General features: G+C 46.0%; 1 protein-coding gene and 1 long non-coding RNA gene across 2 annotated transcripts in view; one reads left to right on the top strand and one right to left on the bottom strand.

The window, feature by feature from the left end:
- CASQ2 (calsequestrin 2) overlaps nucleotides 1-24,977 on the bottom strand; it is a 78,038-nt gene that overhangs the window by 1,443 nt on the left and 51,618 nt on the right. The window contains exons 6-10 of the mRNA XM_020900926.2: nucleotides 23,695-23,825; nucleotides 22,254-22,299; nucleotides 15,794-15,848; nucleotides 3,122-3,222; nucleotides 1,064-1,138 (exon numbers count right to left, since the gene is read on the bottom strand). Of these exons, the coding sequence (XP_020756585.2) occupies nucleotides 1,064-1,138; nucleotides 3,122-3,222; nucleotides 15,794-15,848; nucleotides 22,254-22,299; nucleotides 23,695-23,825 (408 nt within the window). The remainder of the gene's footprint in view (nucleotides 1-1,063; nucleotides 1,139-3,121; nucleotides 3,223-15,793; nucleotides 15,849-22,253; nucleotides 22,300-23,694; nucleotides 23,826-24,977) is intronic.
- On the top strand, nucleotides 15,754-19,453 carry LOC110141891 (uncharacterized). The gene is made up of 3 exons (XR_002315168.2): nucleotides 15,754-16,319; nucleotides 17,454-17,581; nucleotides 18,531-19,453. It is a non-coding gene; the product is annotated as an uncharacterized lncRNA (long non-coding RNA).

The following is a 24,977-nucleotide window of genomic DNA, read 5'->3' as shown; positions in this document are numbered from 1 at the left end:
CACGAAGGATCAGCCAGGCCAGAGGCTTCCAAGCGACTGTGCTGAGTGAACCCCAGGTCCCTTACATTTATCAGGAATATGTGCACATGGGATCTTCCCGACCCAGGGATCGAACCCATGTCCTGCACAGGCAAGCGATTCTTTACCACTGCACCACCTGGAAAGCCCATTAAACAGAAATGCTTAGTAGCAAATGGTACGCATAGTATCCTGTTTGTGCAATATAAAAGGAAATCTATATTCCATTGCATTATATATAATATATATATATTCCACTGTTTTTTTCAATTTTTTAAAAATTGTTTTATTTTATTTATTAGACACACAGCATGTGGGATCTTAGTTCCCCAACCAGGGATTGAACCCATGCTCCCTCCATTGGGAGCTCAGAGTCTTAACCACTGGACCACCAGGGAATCCTTCAACTGTTTGTTTATATAGCCAGTTAGCAATGTTCTTCTTTTTTTATTTTTTAGCAATGTCATTTCACTCTCTTGGTAGATGTTCAGTTACCTGGGAAATTCTACATTTATTATTTTGTAAACTAATTTTCAAATTACTGGGCTTCCCTGGTAGCTCAATTGGTAAAGAATCTGCCTCCAATGCAAGAGACCCCAGTTTGATTCCTGTGTCAGGAAGATCCCCTGGAGAAGGGAAAGGCTACCCACTCCAGTATTCTAGCCTAGAGAATTCCATGGATGATATATGGTCCATGGAGTCACAAAGAGTCAGACATGACTGAGCAACTTTCACTTTTTCACTTTTTTAAATCACTAATAATGATTAAAATTCTGCTTACATTAAAACAGTTTTAAAAAAGAATGGTAGGATATAAGGTGAAAAGCAAAAGCATTCTTGGTTGCCCTGACCCCACCCCTGACTCAGACTAGGATCGGTCCATGTTGGCAAGTCTCCTGAGCTAAAGCTTGCTAAAGCAAGGCCAAGGGTCCTGCTCATTTCATGAGGGGATGGACTCCTATACAGGATCTCACAGTCTGGGCTGTGTGGCAGAAACCAGGGCAGGTGGAAGTTATCTGAGCAAGCTTTCATGAGGTATACTCACATCTGTCACATTCACCACTCCAATCTGTGGCTTGAAGAGGTCAATCTTGAAAGTCTTTTCCCAATAGGCAACAAGCTGTAGCAACAAAAATTGAAATTAGACAGCAGGCATCATCCCCTGTTCAAACCACTTTTTGTGGCTGGACCCACCTGCCATGCCATCACAGTAATGAGGCCACCATTGGTTAAAGGTCTTCAAAATAGCTGTGGGCATGGAGGAAACTGAAGACTTGGCATCCAGCACTTTAAATAAGCATGGAAAAAAGATGTCATAACACAAACTATGAAAGCATGTAATATAAAAGCTTCTACAGCTGGAAGGAAGAATATTACAGAGATGGTCCAAAGTTGTTTCCCAAATTCCCTGTGGTTCTTTTATAGTTTATATGTGGTGAAGGAGCCATTCCCCTCCACAATATCTCACTTAAAAACCCCTTACCTTGAGCCTGTTTGCTCGTGAGATGTCTAGGAAAGCAGTGGTGTGCTGTAAATGGGCATGCAAGAAAGAAGAAGACTTCTCCATTCAGACAGACTTGGGTTCATGTGGACTAATAGGGGCAGGACTCAATGAGTAAGGGGCCATGGGGTAAGAAAATGGAGATGTTCAGTGGTAGAAAGTCTTCCAAACAAATATATGGTCTGATGGGGACTAGAGGATAGTCAAGAACTTGGAAATCAGAAGTCTGAAGATTTCTTATTTGCAAAAAGCAAGGCAAAGAGAGCAGGTCAGGAGAAAAGCAGACCATCTGTGAGCTTGCAAAACAAAATAGTCCAGGTAAATGAGAACTAAAACCAGGTAACAGCTAAACAAACAAAACTATAACATATAGCATCTTATAAGGCCATGACTATGTTATGGTTGCCCAGAATCATGACATTGGCCTTAGGTGACATGGAATTCTCTGCCTTCGATTCACTCATCCTCTATGTAGGATTGGGTTCCAGGACCCCTGAGATCACTGACACCCTTCATTTTTGTATATTTAATCATAGTTTGATCAATTGTGACCTATGCAACAAATGATAATTCCTGGAAGAAGATAGAGATCATTTATATTCTTTTTTTTTTTTCTTCCTATTTTTTGTCTCACTGAAAAGCATGTGGGATCTTTGGTCCCCTGCCAGGGATGGAACCATAACCCCTGCAGTGGAAGTGTGGCATCTTAACCACTGGACCACCAGGGGAGTCCCTATCATTTATATCCTAATGATAGCTAGTATTGAGTATCAGCATTTAGCTCAACCTAAGGTCTATTGACTAATAGACCAAGCTTTGGCATCACATAGACCTAGGTTAGAAGATCATATCTACCACTTACAGCTTAAACCTCTCCAGTTGTCATCCCGTAAGATAGGTATTACAATCATCTGTACTTCATAGGGTTGTTGAGAGGATTAGATGAGACGATGCATGTAAAGAATTTACCATAGTTCTGGGCATATAATAGAGTATATGAGTTACATTCATTACCACTGGGCTCACATATTGCTACAAATTCTGTTTATTTTCTTTAAAATGAAGCATAATCGAGGCTTTGATCATTGACCCAGCAAGAGTGTAAGGGCCTTACACATTCAACAGGTGCTAGATATTATGCTAGGAGAGCATGATGAACAGGACAGACAGGGTCCCTGCCTTCCCAGAGGTTGTTCTCAACTCCATGCAGAATGTTCATCTCTGAAGGTTTATTACTTAGAAACTCGGGTTGCCCCAGAGTGATGGTCCCCCTCAGAAAATGAAAGAGGTTAGAGCAAGGAGTGGTAGGCAGCTATGGAACCGTTGGCAGAAGAATTTCACCCACACTTAAGTGGGACCCGAGGAACTCTGGCCTCCAGGGAGTGAGAACAGTAAGTCTTACCAGGTCAGTGTGGGCACCAGGCCTTAAGTTCAGTGCTGTCGCGGGGGCCAAGATCTTCACATTGGGTAGAGGCAGCCACTGGGCTTCTGCAAGTGCCCCTCCTGTTTTACCTCCTCCTTTGTGCATCCAGTTCTCACGCTAAACACAAACATGAGACTGTGACGGTGACCGAGGACGAGGTCCCAGTCTGAGCCACTCACCAGGGGAAAGTCGTCGGGGTCGATCCACACGATGCTCAGGTCCGGGTTGTCTGTGTTGTCCCGGGCAACCTGCTTCAGGATCTCCAGGAACTCATAGCCATCTGAAGCAGGATGCAAGAAGGTTAGTAAGCTCTGCACATGCATGGTTTCTAAGAGGGAAAGCAGAGTGCCGCTTTTCCATGAGGGTTCCTTAGGTTATTTGGCGCATACCCTCAATTCCAGGATTATTCTACAAAATGAGCCAGATGAGAACTCCAGACACAAAGCAGCTTATTCAAAGGAAACGGTAAACATTTTGAATAAAGAAATTAAATGTTTCACAGCGAAGTGCCTGGTTGTAACTCAAAGCTAAATTCCATTTGCTAAATTGCCTGTAAAAACTGACCAGCCGAGGAGTCAGAAAGTGCAACCCCAGAACAGAGAAACTCCAGTCTGGTGTTCAGTGCTCTGCGCCATCTCTTAAAACGGATAATTTGTTATCCCTCAGAGCTCCCCAGAACATTCACTCTGTTGACCAAGAACTTTTAGCCTGCATCCTTAGTTTTCTACAAGTTCCTAAAACTTTCAAACTAAGTGGACTTCTGATTGATGTGTGCATGCCAAGTTGCTTCAGAGTGTCCGACTCTGTGTGACCGTATACTGCAGCCCACTAGGCTCCTCGGTCCATGGGATTCTCCAGGCAAGAATACTGCAGTGAGTTGCTGTGCCATCTTCCAGGGGATGTTTTTGACCCAGGATCAAACCCACATCACTTACGTCTACCTGCATTGGCAGGTAGGTTCTTTACGAAAGTTGGTTTCAAAGCTCTGAGTTAGTGAATGGGGCTATTTCCTTGAGAGCTCTGCCCTCTTCTTATTCAATTCACAGCATTCATTGCCCCCCCAGGGGAAGGATGATTCATGTGAAAAGCAGATACAAGCCTCATTAAGACAAGCTGATGGCTTCAAGAGCACAGAAAGCCTAAACCTTGAAGAACTGAGAAAGAAAAACTTCATGTCATAAACAAAAATTTTGATTAGTAAGAAAAAAAGAAATGTTTGTTAAGAGAAAGCATAACCTAAACCTTCAACATCTCTCTCCCCGACTCCCAATTAGTAAGAAAGAGTTTAGGTTGTAACAAGTCCCTGAGAATAAGCTCTGTACCAGTGTGTATGTGTTTGTGTATATAAGTCCAAGTGTTGGGAAAAGCACGCCCATGTATCCACATATAAAAAGCTCCATGGTTTCCAGGAACCCCAGAGTATAGAGGACTCATGGTTTGTTTTAGAATAAAACTCAGGAAAATGGAAAGACCTCAGAGTTTCTTGGTGAACCCTCTGGTGCAAGAGCCCTACGACAGAGAAGACTGTTAGGAGGCCTTGCTTAGTTCTCTGGGGGGACACAGATGAGGCTGAGGGGAGATGGATCTGAAGAGGCCCAGCAATTGGGATGAAGGGGACAAGTGATGACTAGTAGCTCAGACGGTAAAGCATCTGCCTGCAATGCATGAGACCCGGGTTCAATCCTGGGTTGGGAAGATACCCTGGAGAAGGAAATGGCAATCCACTCCAGAATTCTTGCCTGGAGAATTCTATGGACAGAGGAGCCTGGTAGGCTATACAGTCCAAGGGGTTGCAAAGAGTCAGATATGACTGAGTAACTAACACACACAGAGATATAAGGAAGACCTGTCCCCATGCCTGGGTGGACCACATACTGGAAAAGAAATCTATGGCATCCAGTCAATTTGGCTTCCCTGTGGCTTAGTGAAAAATCTGCCTGCAATGCGGGAGACAGGGATTCCATCCCTGGGTCAGAAAGACCTCCTGGAGAAGAAAATGGCAATCCCATCCAGTATTCTTCCCTGGAGAATTTCAAGGACAGAGGAGTCTGGTGGGCTGTAGTCCATGGGGTCACAAAGAGCTGGACACGACTGAGCGACTACCACCACCAGTCAATTTGAACCCCTCTCAGCAGCCTCTGTTGAACACGCCTCTCCTCTCTCCAGGCATCCTAGCCTTTGTTTGGCTACCTGGGGCCTCTTGGGAAAGGTTTTTCCCTGCATTTCCTCATCCCTAATACACTCTAGGCAAAATGCACACTATTCTTAGCAACTCTGCTTTGAGCTGGTGTAGTCTCTTTAAGTGTAGCTAAATCATACTAAAGATTCAGAGTGGACCTCTCAGCCCTTGTTTCCTGGAAGGCAGAACTACCTCTAGCAGAGAAGAGGGTCTTTATGGCCTGCAGCCCTATCCTGCAGAGATCTGGGTGGTCTGGGTGATTTTTTCATCTATCCGCTGAATTACATGACAAATTAGATTGTTTGACAGAGATGGATGGGGTTTTGTGCTTCAGAGTTTATCATCTATCACTGTAGGGGTGGGAGTGGAGGTGGGGCTATTCCTCCGGCAGCCCGTAGGTGTGGCTGAGAAGGTCCCTCCGGAGGGCCATTGGCTGCTGCTACCTGGACACCATGCATCTGCCTTCTCTGGGCGTGTCGCTGTCACAGGACAGGGAACTATGGTGCCACCTGGGTTAGCTGTGGGTTTATGTATCATCAAATACACAGACTGCACTGGCGGGTTTTCCTCAAGAGCATCAGTCACCACTCTCAGCAGCCAATGAGAGATGGATGGCTACAAATAAGGTGGGGCTGCCCGCACCCTGGAAAGTGAGGATCACATGTGACAAATCAGAAATTCACAGAGAGGATGAAATTCAACAACACAGTCCGGAATTCATGTAGAAAGTAAAGCTGAGGTGCAGAAGACTGACTGACGTAAGGGAAGGCAGACACAGGTCTAGGTACGAGTGCAGAGGACTAAGATCTGAACAGAAGCCGAACACACGAGATGGCGCTGCTTGTTTCGGATGGAAAACCCACATATCACGATTTATAAATAGGAATGTACATACAGGGACATTTCTGTTTCAGAGCAGGTTTGGAGACAAAAAGAGAAAGATGGAAGGAACAAAAATTGGGTCCTGCAAGAAAAATCAAATGATCTGTTTTTACATAAACAAGATAAGTCAAAATTGTGGTTTAATGCTTGTTTTTAAGAATACAGAACGTTTTTTGTGAGGAGAATATTCATTGTGCCTATGGAGGAGCGAGAAAAGCTCAAAAAACAAGCCTCAATAAATTAATAAATGAGTTGCCATTAACATTGGGATGTTTCATCCAGAGTCAAGGGCAGTATTTGACATCCCGGATGACGGATTCTGTAAAGGGCCTACTCCCTCTGCATCCCTGAATATTTCCAAGAACAGAACCTGTTCTTCAGAGAGTCAGCCCAGCTTGATGCTTAAACATGTGGACACTTGGGGCAAATGGTCCAAATCCTGGGTCTGCCGTTTGGAGCGTGACTTAGGGCAAGTCATTTAATGTCTTGGTTTCTCGTCTAAAAGGGGAATGATAACAATAGTACCGATTTTGTGGACTGATTGTTAGTTAAATGAGTTAGTGTCTATAACACTTAGATGGTGCCTGACACAAAGTAAGGCTTAGCTATTATTCTTCTGAAATTCTCAGACACTCTTCTGCCTGAGTACAAGGAACCTGGCCATTCATCTGTTTATCCAATGCATATGTCTTAAGTGCAAGGATCTGGGCACAAGGGTGGGCTAGATACAGTTTTGGCCCCGTGTGGCAGAGAAGACACTTTCCTATGCAGTTACACCAGGAGGCGGTATATCATAGAGTGATTCCTTCTGGTCCCTGTTGCTGATTCAGTGATTGAAGGCTGCAGGGCTGGCTATAGCAGCTGGTATGACTATGAGAACCTTGCCTCAGTACAGGATTAAAGCAAGGCTTACTTACTTTGTTTTAAAGTCATTAAGCTAATTTTGATATTCCTGATCCAAGGCTCGCAAGCCCTGTTTACCTCTGTTAACCCCCAGCCTTGAATCATCGTTGGAATGAATTCTCATTCATCTGTGAAAGCAGAATTGAGACAGCCACACTGGCCTCATATGTCTTCAGTCACTAAAATTGTAACTTACAAGTTCAGTTTCTTCTTAGGGACCACTTCTGTTTCTTTGTAAAACAGGTATCCTGGAAAAGGGACACATCCACTGTGGACCCTCCCTTTTTGACCAGGAAGGCAAGTGTTGGGAGCCATATTTCACTTTTGTAATTCAATGTTAAGCACTAGTTCACAGTTGCAACTACATGAATGAATGAGTTTGAAATTAATGACCATTTTCTTATCAATGATATACCCAGCTTTGAGGCCTTTTAAGATTGTGACCATGTATTTCTCAAAAAGAACAGCCTATAATTCTTTTTTAAAAGGTAGATTAAGAAAAATGAGGAAATATTATTATTTTGAGATTTGTAGACTAGCAGTTATTTCACCATTGAAAGTAGAGAGCTATTCTCTGTGGTCATTAGTTGGAGAAGCCGCCATTCTCAAAGCCAGAAGGGATTCCCAAACATTCCACATATCCAGGCAGGTGTATAGAGAGCCCCACCCAGAACATTTGTCTGTCTTCTCTCTTGAATGTTTCCAGCGCTGAGACCCTCTGGACTCCCTAAAGGTCTAGTATAGAATCAATAACCCAGACAGCCAAGAGTTCTTTTCTTTCATCAAACTGAAATTTCCTTTTTTCTCAAGAAGTCCATCTTCCAACTTCTTCCTTTATGCACACAGGGCATTGCTCTTTATGTGCAGGAAGCCTGAGATCATGTTGCCCAACCTTGATTTTACCGGTATTTCTCGAGTATTTACTGGCTACTGGCTATTAAGTACTTCTGCATTTAATCTTTGTATGTAGTTCTGGTGGAGGGTAGGAAGATGTTATTATCTCCATTTTAAAGAGGATGAAATTCAGACACAGGGAGAGTCCCTGACTTGCCCAGCATCTCACACCAGCAAGTAGCAGAGCCAGGATTCTAACTCAGGTCTTTGGTCTACACCTCGGGTTCTGTTTCCACAGCCCACAACATGTGGTCTCCACACACTGACCCAAACTGCTGCATCTTTTTGCTCAAGTCTGTGCTTGAGACTCGAGCACCAGGAGTGAAAGCATCCACGTGAGGGAAGCGAGGGCATGGACAGCGGGAGACACAAGGGTGGACCTGGGGGCTGATGGGCTGGCCTTTGTTGGCCTTTGCCTCCCCCTCACCAGGAGTCATGGGCCCCTTCCCTTCTTTCTAGCCTGCAGCTGAGCCACAGCCTGTTCAGCTGGCTGTCAGTGATTTCCCTGAGTGTGCCTGGAATCTCAGAGCTGGATCCAAATAAAGAAGAGGGGCCAGTGGTAAAGAATGCAAGCAATGGATATGCAGACATAGAGATCAGACTTATGGACACAGGCGAGGGGGAGGACAGAGAGGGTGAGACGAATGGAGAGAGTAGCATGGAAGCATAAACACTACCATATGTAAAATATATATGTGTGTGTGTTAGTTGCTCAGTCGGGTCCGACTCTTTGCAACCCCATGGAGGGTAGCCCAGCACGTTCCTCTGTCCATGGGATTCTCCAGGCAAGAATACTGGAGTGGGTTGCCATTCCCTTCTCCAGGGTATCATTCCGACCCAGGGAGTGAACCCAGTCTCCTGCATTGCAGGCAGACTCTTTACCGTCTGAGCTACCAGGGAAGCCCACATAAAATAGGCAGCCAATGGAAATGAGCTGTTTGACTCAGGGAACTCAAACTGGGGCCCTGTTACAGATGACATACGTACATACGTGTGTGCGGGCTAAGTCGCTTCAGTCGTGTGTAACTCTTCACAACCCCATGGACTGTAGCCCGCCAGGCTCCTCTGTCCATGGGATTCTCCAGGCAAGAATACTGGAGTGGACTGCCATTTCCTTCTCCAGGGGAATCTTCCCAACCCAGGATTGAACCCTCATCTCTTACATGCCCTGCACTGGCAGGTGGCTTTTTTACCCCTAGCGCCATCTGGGAAACCCCGGACATATGTACACTTATGGCTAATTCATGTTGGTGTATGGCAGAAACCAAACCAACATTGTAAAGCAATTATCCTTCAATTAAAAATAAATAAATTTTTAAAAAACCCAATAAACTAGATGCAGGTTTGATCCCTGGATCGGGAAGATCCCCTGGAGGAGGAAATGGAAACCCACTCCAGTATTCTTGCCTGGGAAACCCCATGGACAGAGGAGCCTGCTGGGCTACAGTCCATGGGGTCACAAAGAGTAGGACACAACTGAGCCCAATGCAGTGAGAGCTCTGATTCCTTCCGTGCCAGACGAGGCTGGACCCTGAGATCCCACGACCCAGAGCGGAGGGCTCAGGCTGAGCCAGGTTTCCCACGGCGAGCAGAAGGCCTCTGGGAATCACATCTTTGTGGGAGGAGATGATGATGATTACGCTTTCCTCCTTCCCAGGCAGGGAGGGCCTGGTGGGAATGAGGCTGCACAAGCCCTGGGGGACCAGTTCCAGGCCAGTCTCAACCATGCCAGCAGCCAGGGCCTGTCTGGCAGACACACGTGTGTCTCAGACCCAGCAAGGGCCCCGCAGTAACAGGTCTAGGCCCTCTGCACGCTGCCCACCAGGCCCTCACATTGTCCTCCCGACCCATCCTCAGGGGCTGGCGGCACTCATCCCATAAATACGCTGAGAGACACCCCCGCCACCCCCACACTGCTACCCCAGGTGCAGTTATGGGACTCAGAGTCTCACTCCTGGAGACAGGCCTAGGCTTGGGGAACAGGGCTGGATGGCCAAGTCCTGTGACTATTGCTTCTGAGGGAGGTGCCACAGATAAGCAGGCATCACGTGGCTTGCAGGTTGTGTCTGGACTTAGAAGACCCTGCACAGGCCGCTTAACCTCTCTGGGGCTTCTATCTCCTCAACTGACAATGGAGAAAAAAGCTCCCCCATGACCTTGGGGGCTCGTTGCAAAGATTTTCCCTGTCTTCTTTCTTTCCCACTCCATCAGCATTTAATTCATGTCAAGTACTCTTCACTATGTTTATCCTTCGTTAATAGGAGGGCTCCAGGTGTCACTGGGTGGGTATATTCTGTGTGCCCACATGTATCAGACCCAGGGGCAGATGCTGGGACACAAAGGTGTGGAGGGCAGTCACTTGAGAGGTCTCCTTTCAGAAAGGCCCACTCAGTACCTGAGCAGCCGCATGGCATCTGAACCTGGGCCCTTTGGGAGCCGTGGGAGACAAAGTTGAGAGCACATCCCTGACAAGGTGAGTCACTCAGTCACCTGTTAGAGAGAGATGGGGGACATGGTATGGGCCCCGCAGCCCTGAGCTGGCCCCTGAGACGTTAGATCACTCCTTACCACAGCACTCCCCTCTCTGTCTCCCAGCTCTTGCGTATGTGCATATGTGCTAAGTCACTTCAGTCATGCCCGCCTCTTTGCAACTGTAGTCTGTCAGGCTCCTCTCTCCATGGGATTTCCCAGGCAAGAATACTAGAGTGGGTTGCCATGCCCTTCTTCGAAGGATCTTCCCAACCCAGGGATCGAACCCTCGTCTCTTATGTCTCCTGCATTGGCAGGTGGGTCCTTTAGTACTAGTGCTGTCTGGGAAGCTCAAGCTCTTGGGTCCTGGAACTGGTGGGAAAGGCAAACGATACAGGAGCAGAGGTGGCGGTTACAGTCCAGGGCTTGAGGCTGGACTGCCTGCGTTGGAACCCCAGTTCTACCACTGATTAGTCACGTGCCTGAGGGATGCTACTTAACTTCTCCATACCTTTGTTTCCCTAACTGCATATCAGGGAAGATGATAAAGACAGTACCTATTGCTTACAAGGGCTTCCCTGGTGGCTCAGTGGTAAAGAATCCGCCTGCAATGCAGCAGACACGAGTTCAATCCCTGGGTTGGGAAGATCCCCTGGAGAAGGAAATGGCAACCCACTCCAGTAGTCTTGCCAGGGAAATTCCTTGGACAGAGGAGCCTGGGGGGCTATAGTCCATGGGGTCGCAAAGAGTCAGACACACGATTTAGCGACTGAACAATGATGACTACCTATAAGCACAGACCTGCTGTGAGGATGAAATGTGCAGATATTTAAGTGCTTGGAACTATATTTAGCAAGAACTGCATTTTAAATTTGATCAAATTTGAATTTGGAAGCTCAATTAAGCAGTCAGTGTTCCTATTTGAGGCAACTAGTGTCAAAAACATTTTACAAGAACCTGAGGCTGTTGAAACTCAATTGGAACAAGGGCTTGGACTCTTGCACTCAGGGCCCCTCACTGGTTGTATTCCATAGGCTCAGACAGCAGCCTCAGTGCATCTCCAGCTTGTTAGTGCTAATGTCCCTGGTGCCCTTGGAGGATATCTATCCAGCATGAGCTCACGTAGAAATGCCACTTTGTGACCCTTTCATCCAGTGCTCTAAAGAAGATGTCAGCTTGATGCAGACACCTCTGGGGGCGGCAGGGGAGATGGTTCATTTTCACACCTGTCAAACAGTAGATCTGGCTGCATTCTGAGCGCGAGAGCTGAGAGGAGGCTGTGGAAGAGGAAGCCGGGCAGCACCGCAAGGCTCTGGGCAAGACCAGAGAGCTGTAAAGGTCCTTTCCAGCCAGGCCTGCCTGCAGTCGCAACAGGGAGGAGAGCTCACCGCAGAAGAGATCCAGCAGTTGTGCTCAGGGCCAGAGAGCAGGCAGAGTCTGCAGCCCGGGAACACAAGCCCTTTACTGGGGCTGTCGGAACCGCTGGGAGAGTCCTTGAGAGGCCAGGTCACTCGGAGAGACCTTTATTACTGCTGCTGCTGAATAATCGTAGATTCCAAATCTGGTGGCATCAGTGGGGAGAAGTTTGACTTTTCTTCACTGATCGGGCTCTCAAGCTTCCAGGTGGCTCCTTTCTCCTCACTCCCACTTCGTTTTCTTGCGCTCTTGGCTCCCACCTCCCCGTGCCTTGCTCAGAGCCTGCAGCTGGCTTGGGCCACCCCAGGGAGGTAGCGTGGTCGGGTGGGCAGTGCCCAAAGCAGCCACCAGAAATCTAAGCTCCTGTGCCTGCGCCGCCTCTAACCGTGCCATCTTGAGTGCTTCACTGAACCTCTTTGGGTTTTTTCAAATGTTGGAGGTGCAGAGGGTTGTGAAGGACAGCGGAGAGGAAGGAGGGGAGGCTAACCGGTCACTCAGACTCCACAGGGTAGTCATTCTGAGGGGCGGGTAGACATGAAGCAGGGCTTTGTGGTTCAGGGCGGGGCCTGGCACCCAGTCCGCGCTCAGTTTAATTCCAGCCCCACTGCTCCCCAGCCAATCAGCTGCTCTGGGTCTCCTCAGCTTCATCAGTTGTAAAATGGGAATAAAAGTAGTACCTCTCATGTGGTGTTACTTCATCTAAGAATACAATAAATCGCCATCATCCTCATCTTCATCAGAATCACGATGTGGTCAGAGGTCAAGAAAGCCTGCCAGAATTTGAATCTTGGCTTGAATACAGCAAGTGATTTGGGCAAGTCATTTAACCCTTAAGAATCACTTTTCTTATCTGATGCTGGGAGGATCATCATCATGCATATATCACAGGGTGGCTTTAAGGACCAAATAGGACCACCTCCATAAAGCTCACAGCACTTCCTCCGGACTCTTAGCTCTTTAAGAGAGCTGTATTATTTTCTTTGGTGAGTGGGTAGGGGTTTGGTTGGTACAGTGGGCCACACAGAGCTTGTTAGCAAGAGCAAGGTATATCAGGAAGTACTGTCTGGGTAGGAATGAAATTCCTAGTCCTGCAGTCAGGCCCCTATGCCCTGGTTACACATCAGTGACCTGCAGTAATGACTGACTAGTCAGGGAGTTTCACGGAACAACCTTTCTCTTTCCCAGCCCTGAGCGGGCCAGTCCCTCCACCCCCTCCCTGAGGAAAGATGCTGTGAGCTCGTCCTCCCTCCCCCACCTCCACCCCCAGCGCGTTTCTTCCTGCTTCCCAGTAACAAGCCCCAGCATGGGCTCCTGTGGGGCAAGACACAGCTTCGGGCCCAGGGATATTTGCGCAGGGAGGAGGTGGAAGTAGTTTCAGGAGCTTGATTCATTACAGCAGCAATCTCGGTCAAACAGGTTCCTGCAACTTCTCCGAGGCCTCTTTGTTCCATTGTTCCAGAGAGCCAGACAGGCCTCCCCACAATCCTGGGAGGGGGCAGGGGGTGGGGAAGGAAGCCCCCTGGAGTCTCGCCAGCAGGCTGCTGCTGATGGCCATTTCATCTCTGTTCACACAACACCAGGGATCCCATTCTGTTTGATTATAGCTTGTAAACCTTGGGCAACTGGCTTCTTTGCTATCTTCTTCTCCAGGGACTGGGGGTAGCCAGAATTGTGCGGAAAAAGCTGGAAAGGTATTGATATTTTTTTTGGACACAGATTAGGTTTTCTTGAGGAGTTTTCCCAAATCTGCAAGTCAATGATGGGAAAACTGGGACATCGGTGAACATTCCAAAAAATTAATGAAAAAAAGGGGGAGGAAGTTTTCAGATAATTTGGAGCATAAATTTGTTTTTCATACAAAGGAATATTATTTGACCCTAAAAAGGAATGAATTATTGATACATACCACACACAGATGAATATGGAAAACATTATGGTAAGTGAAAGATGCTAGGTACAAAAGGCTACATATTACATGATTTCATTTACATGAACTATCCAGAACAGTCAAATCCAGAGAGACAGAAAGTACATTGAGTTGTTGCCAGCGGGTGGAGGAAAAGGGAATAGGAGTGGCTGCTAATTGAGATGAGATTTTTTTGAGATGATGAAAGTGTTCTGGAATTAGATAGTGGTGAGGTTTGCACAACTTTGTGAACATAGTAAAACTGCTGAATTGCACTTAGAAAAGGTGAGCCTTAGGGACTTCCATGGTGGCCCAGTGGCTAAGACTCAGTCTCCCAGTGCAGAGGGTGGGTTCGATCCCCGGTCAGGGAACTAGATCACACATGCTGCCACTAAGAGTTTGCATGTCACAACTAAGACCTAGGGTAGCCAAATACATAAATATTTAAAGAACGATGTATTTTATGGTATGTGGATTATACCTCAATTTTAAAGATTGCATGAGAAAAACATTCGGGTTTCAGTTTGTAAGAAACTGTGGAGGCTGATAGCGTTTTACCAAACAAACAAACAAAATGCTGGTCAGACAGTGAAGAGTTGGGCTCGGTCTCAGTTATCAGCATATCTAATCATCTGCCCACGGGTATTTATTAAGCACCTACTCTGTGTCAAGGCACAGACAAGAACCAGGTATATACTGATGAATGGGACAATTGTTCCCTCTTTGTGGCCTCCCACTAGCCCTTTGGCAGTTTGTTGAACTTCTCTGACCCTCTACTTCCTTATGTCTTTATGAATGAATCTATGAGAGGCTGAGGCAAATACTATACAAATGTGTCTTACCCGGAAGAGCGGTTCCCAAGCCCCATAGGGCATCAGCACGTGGCTCAGAGCTTGTTTCAGTCAGTCCCAGGTGGCTTGGTGGCGTTATCAGGTTGGGCAACCCTGCCCAGGTACCTCATAGCCCAAAGCCTGGCTGCTTAGCCATCCTAACGGAAGTTCCCTGCCTTCTCTGGTTGTGTTCTAGATTGTCCCAGGTCTTCCAAAGCACACTTCAGAATCACCGCTTACCCTTCCCTTTGGGAAACTTTATTCACAGAGCACTGCTGAAGGAATCCAGAATTTTACCACCTGCAAAATTAATTTTTCCTGCACTTCACTCTCCACTGGTGTTAAAAAGAGTGAAACCAGGAAACACTTGACCAGGTTAACACCCATTTATAGGGTCATTTTGTACTTTAGAAATAAGCTGCTTGTTTTGCCCAGTTCTCATTATTTGGCAGAATATTTTCTATGAAGTTTCCCAAGCATAGACAATATTTTGCAGACCAAAGGATACACAGTTGTTATTTTAAGGTAGGGTTGTAATTCATATAGGCTAGATCACAACATTGGTAAATGAAGTTTAAATGTGAACAGAAGTTTACCTCCCTCCCCCTATACACAGGGGCTTCCCTGGTAGCTCAGCTGGTAAAGGATCTGGCTGCAATGCCGGAGACCCTGGTTCTATTCCTGGGCCGGGAAGATCCCCTGGAGAAGGGATAGGCTACCCACTCCAGTATTCTTGGGCTTCGCTGGTGGCTCAGGTGGTAAAGAATCTGCCCGCAATGCGGGAGACCAGGGTTCGATCTCTGGGTTGGGAAGATCCCCTGGAGGAGGGCATGGCAAACCACTTCAGTATTCTTGCCTGGAGAATCCCCATGGACAGAGAAGCCTGGTGGGCTACAGTCTTTGGGGTCAGAGAGTTGGACACGACTGAGCGACTAAGCACAGCCCCCACATACACATACACACCCTTAAAGCTAGGATGTTTTAATATCCTCCCCCTCAGTCCTTGGTGCTTCTTAATAGACAGGCAGCTAGGCAGAAGGAGGTGCATACTCACTTGTGCTGTGCTGAGTCGCTCAGTAGTGTCCGGTTCTTTGCGACCCCATGGACTGTAGCCTGCCAGGCTCCTCTGTCCATGGGGTTGTCCAGGCAAGAATACTGGAGTGGGTTGCCATTTCCTTCTCCAGGGTCATACTCTTAGCTGTGTGCACACTTGAATGTGGAGTCATACCTAATAGGCTACCACCAGGGGGCGCTCGGTGCCTTGCGGTTGCGGAGGACCGGAAATGACGCAACAGAGGGCGAGGGCTGACGAAAGAGAGAGGTCAGTTTTCGTCTAAGATGCCTGAGTGGGGACAGGGGGTAGGGTTCCTACCTGGGTCACTCCTCTCTGCAAAGGCCACAATATGGATTCCGTTCAAATCATCTTCCTGTGGGAGAGAAGAATCAAAGTTACTCTCTTGGGTGGAAAGATACCAGAGAGTGAGTCCCGTACAGACTCAGAGGCTGGAATGGAAATGGGAGGCGGTGGAGCGGGATGGACGCAGGCGCACACATTCAGGAAGGGAATACCCATGAGCCGCGGGGAAGACTGTGTGGAGTTTAATCAGTGGGTTTGCAACACAGGAAAACACCAACCACACACAGACATTAGCATGAAAAGGGCCTCACTTCTGTGGGCTGGAGGATCCAGGAGAGCAGCAGTAAAAGGCAAAATGAGGAAGAATGTGAGTTTGGTTCATCAGGAGCTCTGAGAGCCACAAAGCATTCTGGACACAGCTCCGTGAGTGCGTGTGTCGGTCTGTTTCAAGAATTCACCGCCAGCAAATATAATCAGCGTTATACCAGATTATAGAAACTTGCAAATGCTGCTAACAGATCCCGAAACTGTCCTCAAACAGGTAGCAGACAATATTCTTATGAGATAAGTGCGGATGTGGGTCTGTTTTGTTCACACAAGAATCTACATCTGTGTAGTGCTTTTGTTCAGACATCTCTTATTGAAGAAGCAGAACCTGTGTGGTCAGTAGCTACCGCTTTGCTGGGTGTGACCTCCAAGTTGTTTCCTAGGGGTCCTTTCTGCTTGCCAAAGCAGGATAGATCCTGAGAGTGGGCAGCTGCAGGAGAACTCTGGAATTTAGACTTAGGGAAAGTTTAGGGTGTGACAGTAAAAGTATGTGTGGAGGCTGGGATGGGGTAGAGAATCTAGAGAGAGTGTTTCAAATCCATGGGCAACCAGGTGCATCTCATGTCTCTATGTCCTGAGCAGAAAGGGTTGTATATGCACCGTGTGTCTCCTCTGCACTGATGATTCCTGCAGAAGGAGAAGCAGGAGCTTGGAGGGGCCCCTCTTATGAGAAATGTGAGCCTCGGGAGACCTGGAGAGGAAGCTGTGTGAGAATGAGGTACCAGGGACAAATCTAAGTGAATATGATTGTCGCTGACACCAGCAGAGGGATTCACTGGGTGCCGCGAATGTCATATTAGAATCATCCTAGGGAAAAAAAAAACTCCAGGCATCTCAAACCTCTCATGATCTCTGTTTCCATTTCAGTTGATTTTAATGCTGGTGCAATCCTATCTAAATGCTAATTTTTTTTTTCCCTTTGAGTTTGGAATGGACAAAAACCTCCAAATGGTCTAAGAGAGATTAAATGGAAAATATTATTATTAAAAACAAGAGAGTGGGCACTGCCATGGTCAGACTCTGGGGAATTGAATTTTACAGATATGTGTGTGCAGGCATATGTGAGTACAGGTTTATTACACAAATCTGACGGCAACCAGAAGGGGAGTCTGAGCTTTCACTGTTTTACATTTGCTATTACCGCCAGACAGAATATCCTGATCAGTGCTCATTAGGCTACCCTGTGTCTCTGTCTCCTGTCATCAGTTGGAAGTAAGCAGTGTTAACTCTAGGAAAAAGGCTTCATTTCTGTATACCCTTCTACACTGCATTTGCAAATTAGTTTTAGAATTAAGAATCCATATTAATTTGATAAGAAGCTGTTCTTAATATGGCTGTCACTCCCCAGGTCTGAGATGGCCCCTGGATGAAGAACCATAACCCAGAGAAAGAGCCTCTTTCTTTATGGATCTCAAAGATTCAGCACACAAACCTGTATTGAATACCTGCAAAGAGGCAGTTGCTTCTCAGTGCCAGGTATCTTCAGTAATAAGCTCACAGAGCAAGAATCCATGGTCAGGCTGGTAAATCAGGGTTACTCAGTGTGAATCCAATGTGCAAGGTGGGGGAAGAGCCAAGCTGACCATCCACCGGCCTGAGAACACCCCAGGGGCATTCTCTGAACCCCACAGCCTTTGCTGTGCAGATCACACAGTTAGTCATCACATTACCTTGAAAATAACCTTTTTAATTGCACAAATCTCTCTCAACTCGATGGCAGGCTCTCTGAGGGAAGGGATTATGGCTTAAAATAATAATGATGGTGAAAATGGCAACAATAATATTTGCCACTTGCCACAAAATGTATCGGTACTTTGTAAATACATTATTTCTGAATCTCAAAGTCTGATTCCTGTTTAATGCTTCAAGAATTGAGTGACTTACCTAAAGCCATGGAGATGGCACTTGACATAGCTGGGATTCAAGCCAGCTCTGTCTGACCCCAAAGTCCATTCCTTTTCTTTCTCAATGACGGGGTCCCAAATAGGCCACTGTGACATAAAACTGTTTTGGCTGAAGGCATCTGAATTCCTGAAATCTTTTATCTGCCTAAAAGCAGAGCCTCCCCAAGAACGCAGTTGTCATCACTCAGACAGACATTATCACAAAATTATCGTATCTGCCATCTACTCTCCTAAGGGCCTATTTATCATTCAAAAAAAGTCATTTTGTTCTCCCAGAAGTGCTACTCTGCACCCCCCCCATTCCCCCTTAAGATGGTGTATAAGTCTCTCCTTGAGTCACGTTTCTCCTGTGCATGAATAGCTAATTAAATCTCTGTTTTTTCCTCTTGCCAATCTGTCATTTACCAGTTTAATTTGCAGGCCCTAAGAAATAGACCTAAGAGGGTAGAGGGAAAATTTTCCTCTCTGACATTCCCAACAAGAGAGAGAATGGGCTCTGTTAATCTGTTGTCTCTCCATAGGCTTGCAGAAGATGTTGCCAATGCTGGTCAGTGGCTCTTCCTTAAGTCGAAAGAGGCCAAGGAGGAGCTTTTAGGCCAAGTGTCTGAGCACCAGATCCCCCAAAGAAGTGGAAATTTGGGAGTTACTTTGATGACTACCTTAGTGTAGATTTGCTAGCACTTTATATGTCCCTGTGTCATCGCAGCAAACATACTGGTGTTCTATTATTATTGGGACTGTTTCATCTACTCAACCCTGAATTCCTAAGGACAGGACAGCAGTGCTTATTTTTAATACGTGATTAGCACAATGTAATAGGTTCTGCTTAATGTCTGTTGATTTTTTTTTTTTTAAAGAGTATAGTGATAAAAATCTTACATACCTCTTGAAGAAAATTAGCAAATACTAGAGATACCAAGGAGAAGTAAAACATCAGTTACCCACCAATCAGATATTACCATTGTTCATATGTAACTCTGTTTCCTTCCTGTCTCTGTTGAATGTTTGCTCTCAAGTTGAATGAAGAGATGCAAAGAGAAGAAAAATAGTTGCAACTGTTAGATTCCCTAAGGGACAGTCAGTGATGTAGGGGCTCACTGAAGCAGGTCTCTGGCCCCCTCTGGGAACTACTTTCCTATTGCAATCAAGGGAAGATTTTTTCAGAAAGAACCTCCGAGTCCAATTTCTGTGGGCTTTTGCGAAGGACCGTGGCTGACAACTGGCCAGGGTGGAGGGCTGGTGGGGAGGTGGAGTCTCAAAGCAGAGGGACAAGTCAGCATTGAGTCTGGACATTCTTTGAATATTGTAAATAAATAAATAGCTGTCTGATTTACACACAGCAAATATTGCTACATACCAGTATTTTGGGAATAGTAATTTATATTTTCTGTGGTTTGCTGCTGTAAAAACCTGTACAATTGGGGAGAGAAGCCAGTCAATGGTTGCTTTAGCCCTACCTAGTTTTTCTATTTTATTTAAATCTCTTGCAATGTCTAAGCAAGTGGGTATTGAAGATCAAGATTCTGAAGTTCATGAATTGGTCACTTTCCCCAGCCTGTGCGGTGTAAGTTGCTGTGGCCAAGTAGGCCCTGAAAATGGGTACATGTGGATGGGATAGGGACCGAGTGGCTTCCCCGAGGTCCTTCTGACTGTCTGATTTCTGCTCCTCTTTCAGGATGCGAAGATAACCCTGGGTGGCCTATCCTGCCCTCTCTCCCTAGTTGGAGACTTGGATGAGGGGCTGGCTAGGGCTTCTGGGGATGTCGTATGGATATTCCATGATGGGGTGTTGGAAAGGACTAAACCCCTCTGGTTGCCCTTTTCTCTGCCTGGTTGAATTCAATACACAGCCCTTTTCCAATTAGAAAGCAACTGAATATATACTAATGTGGAAAGTGTGAGCCATCACTTTTATTTTATAGTATAGCAAAAGCTGTAGCTTATTAAGTGAAAAGGAAGCAGAGAATGGGTTCCAGTGAAGCCAGACGGCAAACCTCCTTTCTGAATATCTACCTCTGATATGGGAGAGGGAACATTTCTTCAGAGCAGTGTGCAGGGGGGTGATTTGAGAGGTGTCCATGATCAGAAGGAGGGGGCAGGACTCTCCTACAACGGTGGTGTGGTTTTGGGTGTGATACTGCTCTGTCAGTGAGAAAAGACCTGAGAGAAGGGTTCTACAATTTTGCAGTGTTTCCCTTCCAGGAGCCTAGATACTTATCTCTTAAGAACAAACAAAATAAGAATTAAAGATACAGGCATAGCTGAACAGAACAGTAATAATCACTCTCGATTTGAAATGGTACCTTGTCTCATGAAAGACAAAGACATACCAACAACCTATTTCAGATTAAAGGCAACTAAAAAAACATAACAGTCAAATACAAGCCTTGGATCAAGGTTTGGATCCTGCACCAGGAAAAAACAAATGTTTTCTCTTGCTATAAAGGATATTAGTGATGACTGGTCAATTTAAATGTGGAATTGTATTAGTATTAACTTCCTGATTTGGATAAGCATACTGTGATTATGTGGGCGTCCCAGGTGGTACTAGTAGTAAAGACCCTGCCTGCCAATACAGGAGACGCAAGAGACTCTGATTTGATTCCTAGGTTGGGAAGATTTCCTGGAGAAGGGCATGGCAACCCACTCCAGTATTTGTGCCTGGAGAATCTCATGGACAGAGGAAACCCGGTGGGCTAAGGTCCATAGGGTTGCAAAGAGTTGGATACAACCGAAGCAATTTTGCATGCATGCACACATTGATTATGTAAGAGAAAGTTCTTGTTTTTATACAACTTCTGAAGTGTTTAGGAGCAAAAGGGAATTGGGTCTGCTATTTACTCTCAAACAGTTCAGAAAAATTCTATATCAAGAGAATGAGATAAAGCCAAACATTAACATTTTGGGAATCTGGGTAAAGAGGTCATGGAATTTGTTGCGCTGTGTTTTATAAGTCTGAAATTGTTTTAAGTGAAAGGTGAGAATATTTTTAAAAAGGAATATTATTTTTAAAGCATTGTTATACCCTTTTTGTTATTTTAAAATCCAATAACAAGACCTCCTAAATGTTAAATTTTTGAAAAGTTTAAATATTAGGAAAAGATGTTTCTATTGTGCTGTGTTGCTGTTAAATAGTCCACTCCTCCAGACTGAATTATTTGCCTTTGGTGTGAAATGTTTGTTTTACCTTCAGATATCCAAAGACGTTACATGCCAGTAAAACAGAGAGTGTCAAGTTACTCCATGATTCTGTTCATCTGTCACTTTAGACTCGGAATTAGAGAATTAGTAAACACATGCTTCCATGTTAATCTCCTTCTCCCTACCACCAACCCTTCTCTCCCTCTCCACCAAAATGTTGCCTTATGGGGACATGGTCCACTCTAGGATATATACTGCAGAAAACGAGAGATTTGGTTCCAGGTGGTCTAAATTTAAGTCCCCAGATCTAATGCTTATTAGTTATATATCTTTGAGTAGTTGATTTAATCTGTGTGATTGTCAGTTTCTCTAGGAAGCTAAAATAATACTTGTTCTTTATCACTTTCCAGAACTGTTGAGAGATCCAAGTAAAAGGGCACATGAAATGCATTGATAAAAGCTTCACAGACTTTGGTTCTTACTGTTTACTGAATTTTGTATAAAGCTGGGGTGGGGTGGGGGTGTGTATCTTCAAGGCCCTCTTTATAATGCTAACCCACCTGACATACTGTCTGTGACACAGACCTCGGGGACAATCTGACTCGGCACTTTCCAGTGCCTTGAGTTGATATTTACAAAACCAGCTACCACGCACTAACGGAGTACCTACTGTGTCTGGGTTCTTCATACCTTCGTCCCTACAATGAGCCTGATTTTAGATGCAGGAGCTAAAGCTCAGAAAGGCCACGTGATTTAAGGTAGGATACAAAGCTAGTAGGTGGCAGATTCTCAACTTGAGCCCAAGTCTGAAATGTATGGTCTGAGCTTCTACCTGTGACCTTGGGTTTCTGGTGGCCAGTGAATGAAAGCCAGTAGTCACTCTAGGAAATGAGCTCAGAGATAGAGTAATTTTGCCTAATGGCCAGCCCAGGGGAACGGAGTTGTAACCCACTGTGATGCTGTCAACATGTCAAATTCTCCACCACCCCAGACATCCACTCCAGGCAAATAAGACTGGGTTTGAGGTTTGGAACTCAAAGGGGTACTCTTCCTGGGGAATGCACTCATCTCTACAAGGCAGAAAGAGTTTGCCACTTTCTTACCCATGTTTCAAACATATCTTCTGGGCGCAGGCGACGTAGAGTGGGTCTGGGAAAAGAACAAAAGATAAACTTCCTTGAATAGGGATTATCTTAGCTGAAACCAAAGCCCCAGCACAGTGAAATGTAGGATGAGATGTTGGTTCACTTCCCCAAGTTCTGCGTACTTGTTTTCTCTCTTAAGGGAACAGAGCAGATGGACCCTGTTGTGTGTCACACACAGCTGGGCCTGAAGCCTTTACATAGGCCTGTTTGAGCCCAGGATTATAAAGTCTATCACAGATAATGGGTCACAGGGAACGGAGTCAGCTTATGCCCAGGTCAAGAAGCCCTTTCCCTCCTCACTGACAGGGAGCATTCCTGAGAACCCTGAGCAGGCCCAGATTCAGGAGACCCAGGAGAGGAAACAGCCCAGAGCTACAGTAGTTTTATCACCGGGTGATCCATCAAAAGCCCTTGAGGGATGTTTGGAGGAGCCGGTTGGATCTATCTTTTGCTCATAGTTTCACTTCTTTTTGAATGTTGGCCAATACTGTTAGCCTTGTTGGTATTTATTCATTCGAATGCCTCTTCCCTGTGGGGACCAAGGCCGACCCAGTGATGAGTCATGATGCTCCACGTTCAGTGAGCCTATGTGACCGCGAGGAGGGGAGAGCGGGTGGATGAGGCGGTAAACCCACCACCATGTTCCATGTTCTGGTATGGTCTCTCCCTTAAGAGCTGAAGTCAGCAGACTACATACAGCTGGTGGATCCAATCCAGCCAATGGCTCCTGTTTTTATAAATAAACTTCTGTTGGGACACAGCCACACACATTTGTTTACATATGGCCCATGACTGTTTGCTCACTACAACGGCAGAATTGAGTGCTTGCAGCAGAGACCATCTGGCCCACAAAGCCTGCAATATTTATTTTCTGGCCCCTTACAAAAAAAGTATGCTGATCCATGCTAGTGCTAATGGTATCAAATATTCCTCTCCCAGAAGTTCTATGCACAAAATGTTCATCCTTGGCTTCTTTACTTAACTACCCTGAGCCCAATTCCTTGATCTGTAAAATTAGGATATAATTTGTTATATCCCCCATAATGTTGAAGATTAGGTAAAATAGCTTCCCAAAGCATCTGGCATCATACTTTAGGATGCTAACATTAAATCACTATCATTATCATTGTGGAATTTCACTTGTGACATCTTACTATAGGAGGTGATTTCTTCACTGCGGGGAGGTGGTCTAACTTTGTTTGCAAAGGTAAACCCATATTCAGAAAATGTAGCCACTGATCAATGACCAACAAAGCCACACTGCCGAGTTCAGTTCTGCTGGGGTGCTAACTCCAGGTTGCTCTTGGGGGTCTGAAATGGTGGGACTGAGAGGCTTGTCTGCATCCCCCCAGGCCCTGGATCACCCCTGCTCCCACTCCCTGCATGCCATCTGGGGCACCTTTGGTGCTCTTTCACAAACTCCACGAGCTCCGCTTCTGTGTAGGGTTTGTCAGGGATGGCAATGGGCTCGTCCATAAATGGCTCATAGAAGTCAACCTCATTCATCTTCAAGGACAACTTCTTTGCAACCTGTAACAATTAGAAGCAAGACAACAGTTTTGTTGAACAGTATCTAAAGTAGCAATGGGTTGTCCAGCTACAAGTGTGTGTGTTCTCTGCAAAAGACATGGGAGTGTATGTGTGGTTTTAACTTAAATGTTGAAATGACAGGAACTCAGCACCTAGGCCTGGCTGGACCCACCTCCTTTTGTGATCAAAGGAAAAATAGAGAGGAAAAATCCTCTCTGGCAGATGAGATCCAGTCAGGGCCAGAGAGCAGTCAGAATGGAAGGTGGGAAATTTAATTCCATAATCACCATCCCTGAACTGTGTTTGCCAGGGTGGAAGCAAATGTCAGCAGACCATGTTCAGTGTCCTGGGATGCATGGATTTAATTGAACCGATTTTGATAGACCAGGCAGTTGATGGAAACCATGTAAAGCACACAGGTACTCAGAATCAGGGGCCAACCCATTAGTCTGTCCCCGATCAGCTCATAAACTGTAATTGCTATTTCAGTTGAAGCATTAGGCCGAGGGCTGTCTCTCAGTCCTGGGTGTGTCTGATGGTTTCTGAGGTTCTGGGAACTGCCTGGTTGGTTACCTGTCAGCAGGTGACCTGCATCCTGGTTTGTCCAGGGTGGAGGGGTTTCCCAGGATTCAGATTTTCAGTGCTAATGCTGGGAGGGTACACAGCAAGCGAGGATGAGTGGCTCACCCTGTGTCCAATAGAAAGCATGGGGAGCCAGCCCATAGGCTGGGAGCTGTGTGCTCTCTTGATTAACATGGCTATGCAGATTGGTCAGGACAGAATGGTTGCTGTGTTCACCGGCAGAGCTGCTGAGCTCACATCTCCTTTTGTGAAATGATTCGAGAGGCTTGGAATGTGGAACGCTCTGTAGAAAACCAAATACCATTCTTTTCGAGTTCAGAGCTGTGGTCCCAGAAAGCACAGGGATGAACAGTGGTTCCCTTGAAACTAAAGAGGAACTGCCTAAGAGCTGACGCCCTGTGGTGGTAACCAGCGGTGCAGAGGCCCAGGCAGCCGTGACCAACTGCGGACGGGGAGGAACTGGTGTTACATAAGCTGTTACACAGGGAGGTCCATTCTGAGCCAGCACTGGTATCCCTATGGCTTTTGTCATCACTTGCTATTAATTCCGGGTCACTGTATTCCAAAAAG

Source organism: Odocoileus virginianus, chromosome 5 (assembly GCF_023699985.2).
Source record: "Odocoileus virginianus isolate 20LAN1187 ecotype Illinois chromosome 5, Ovbor_1.2, whole genome shotgun sequence".
NCBI lineage: Eukaryota > Metazoa > Chordata > Mammalia > Artiodactyla > Cervidae > Odocoileus > Odocoileus virginianus.
The sequence above is the reverse complement of the archived record's forward strand: the minus strand, read 5'-3'. Positions and strand labels throughout refer to the sequence as shown.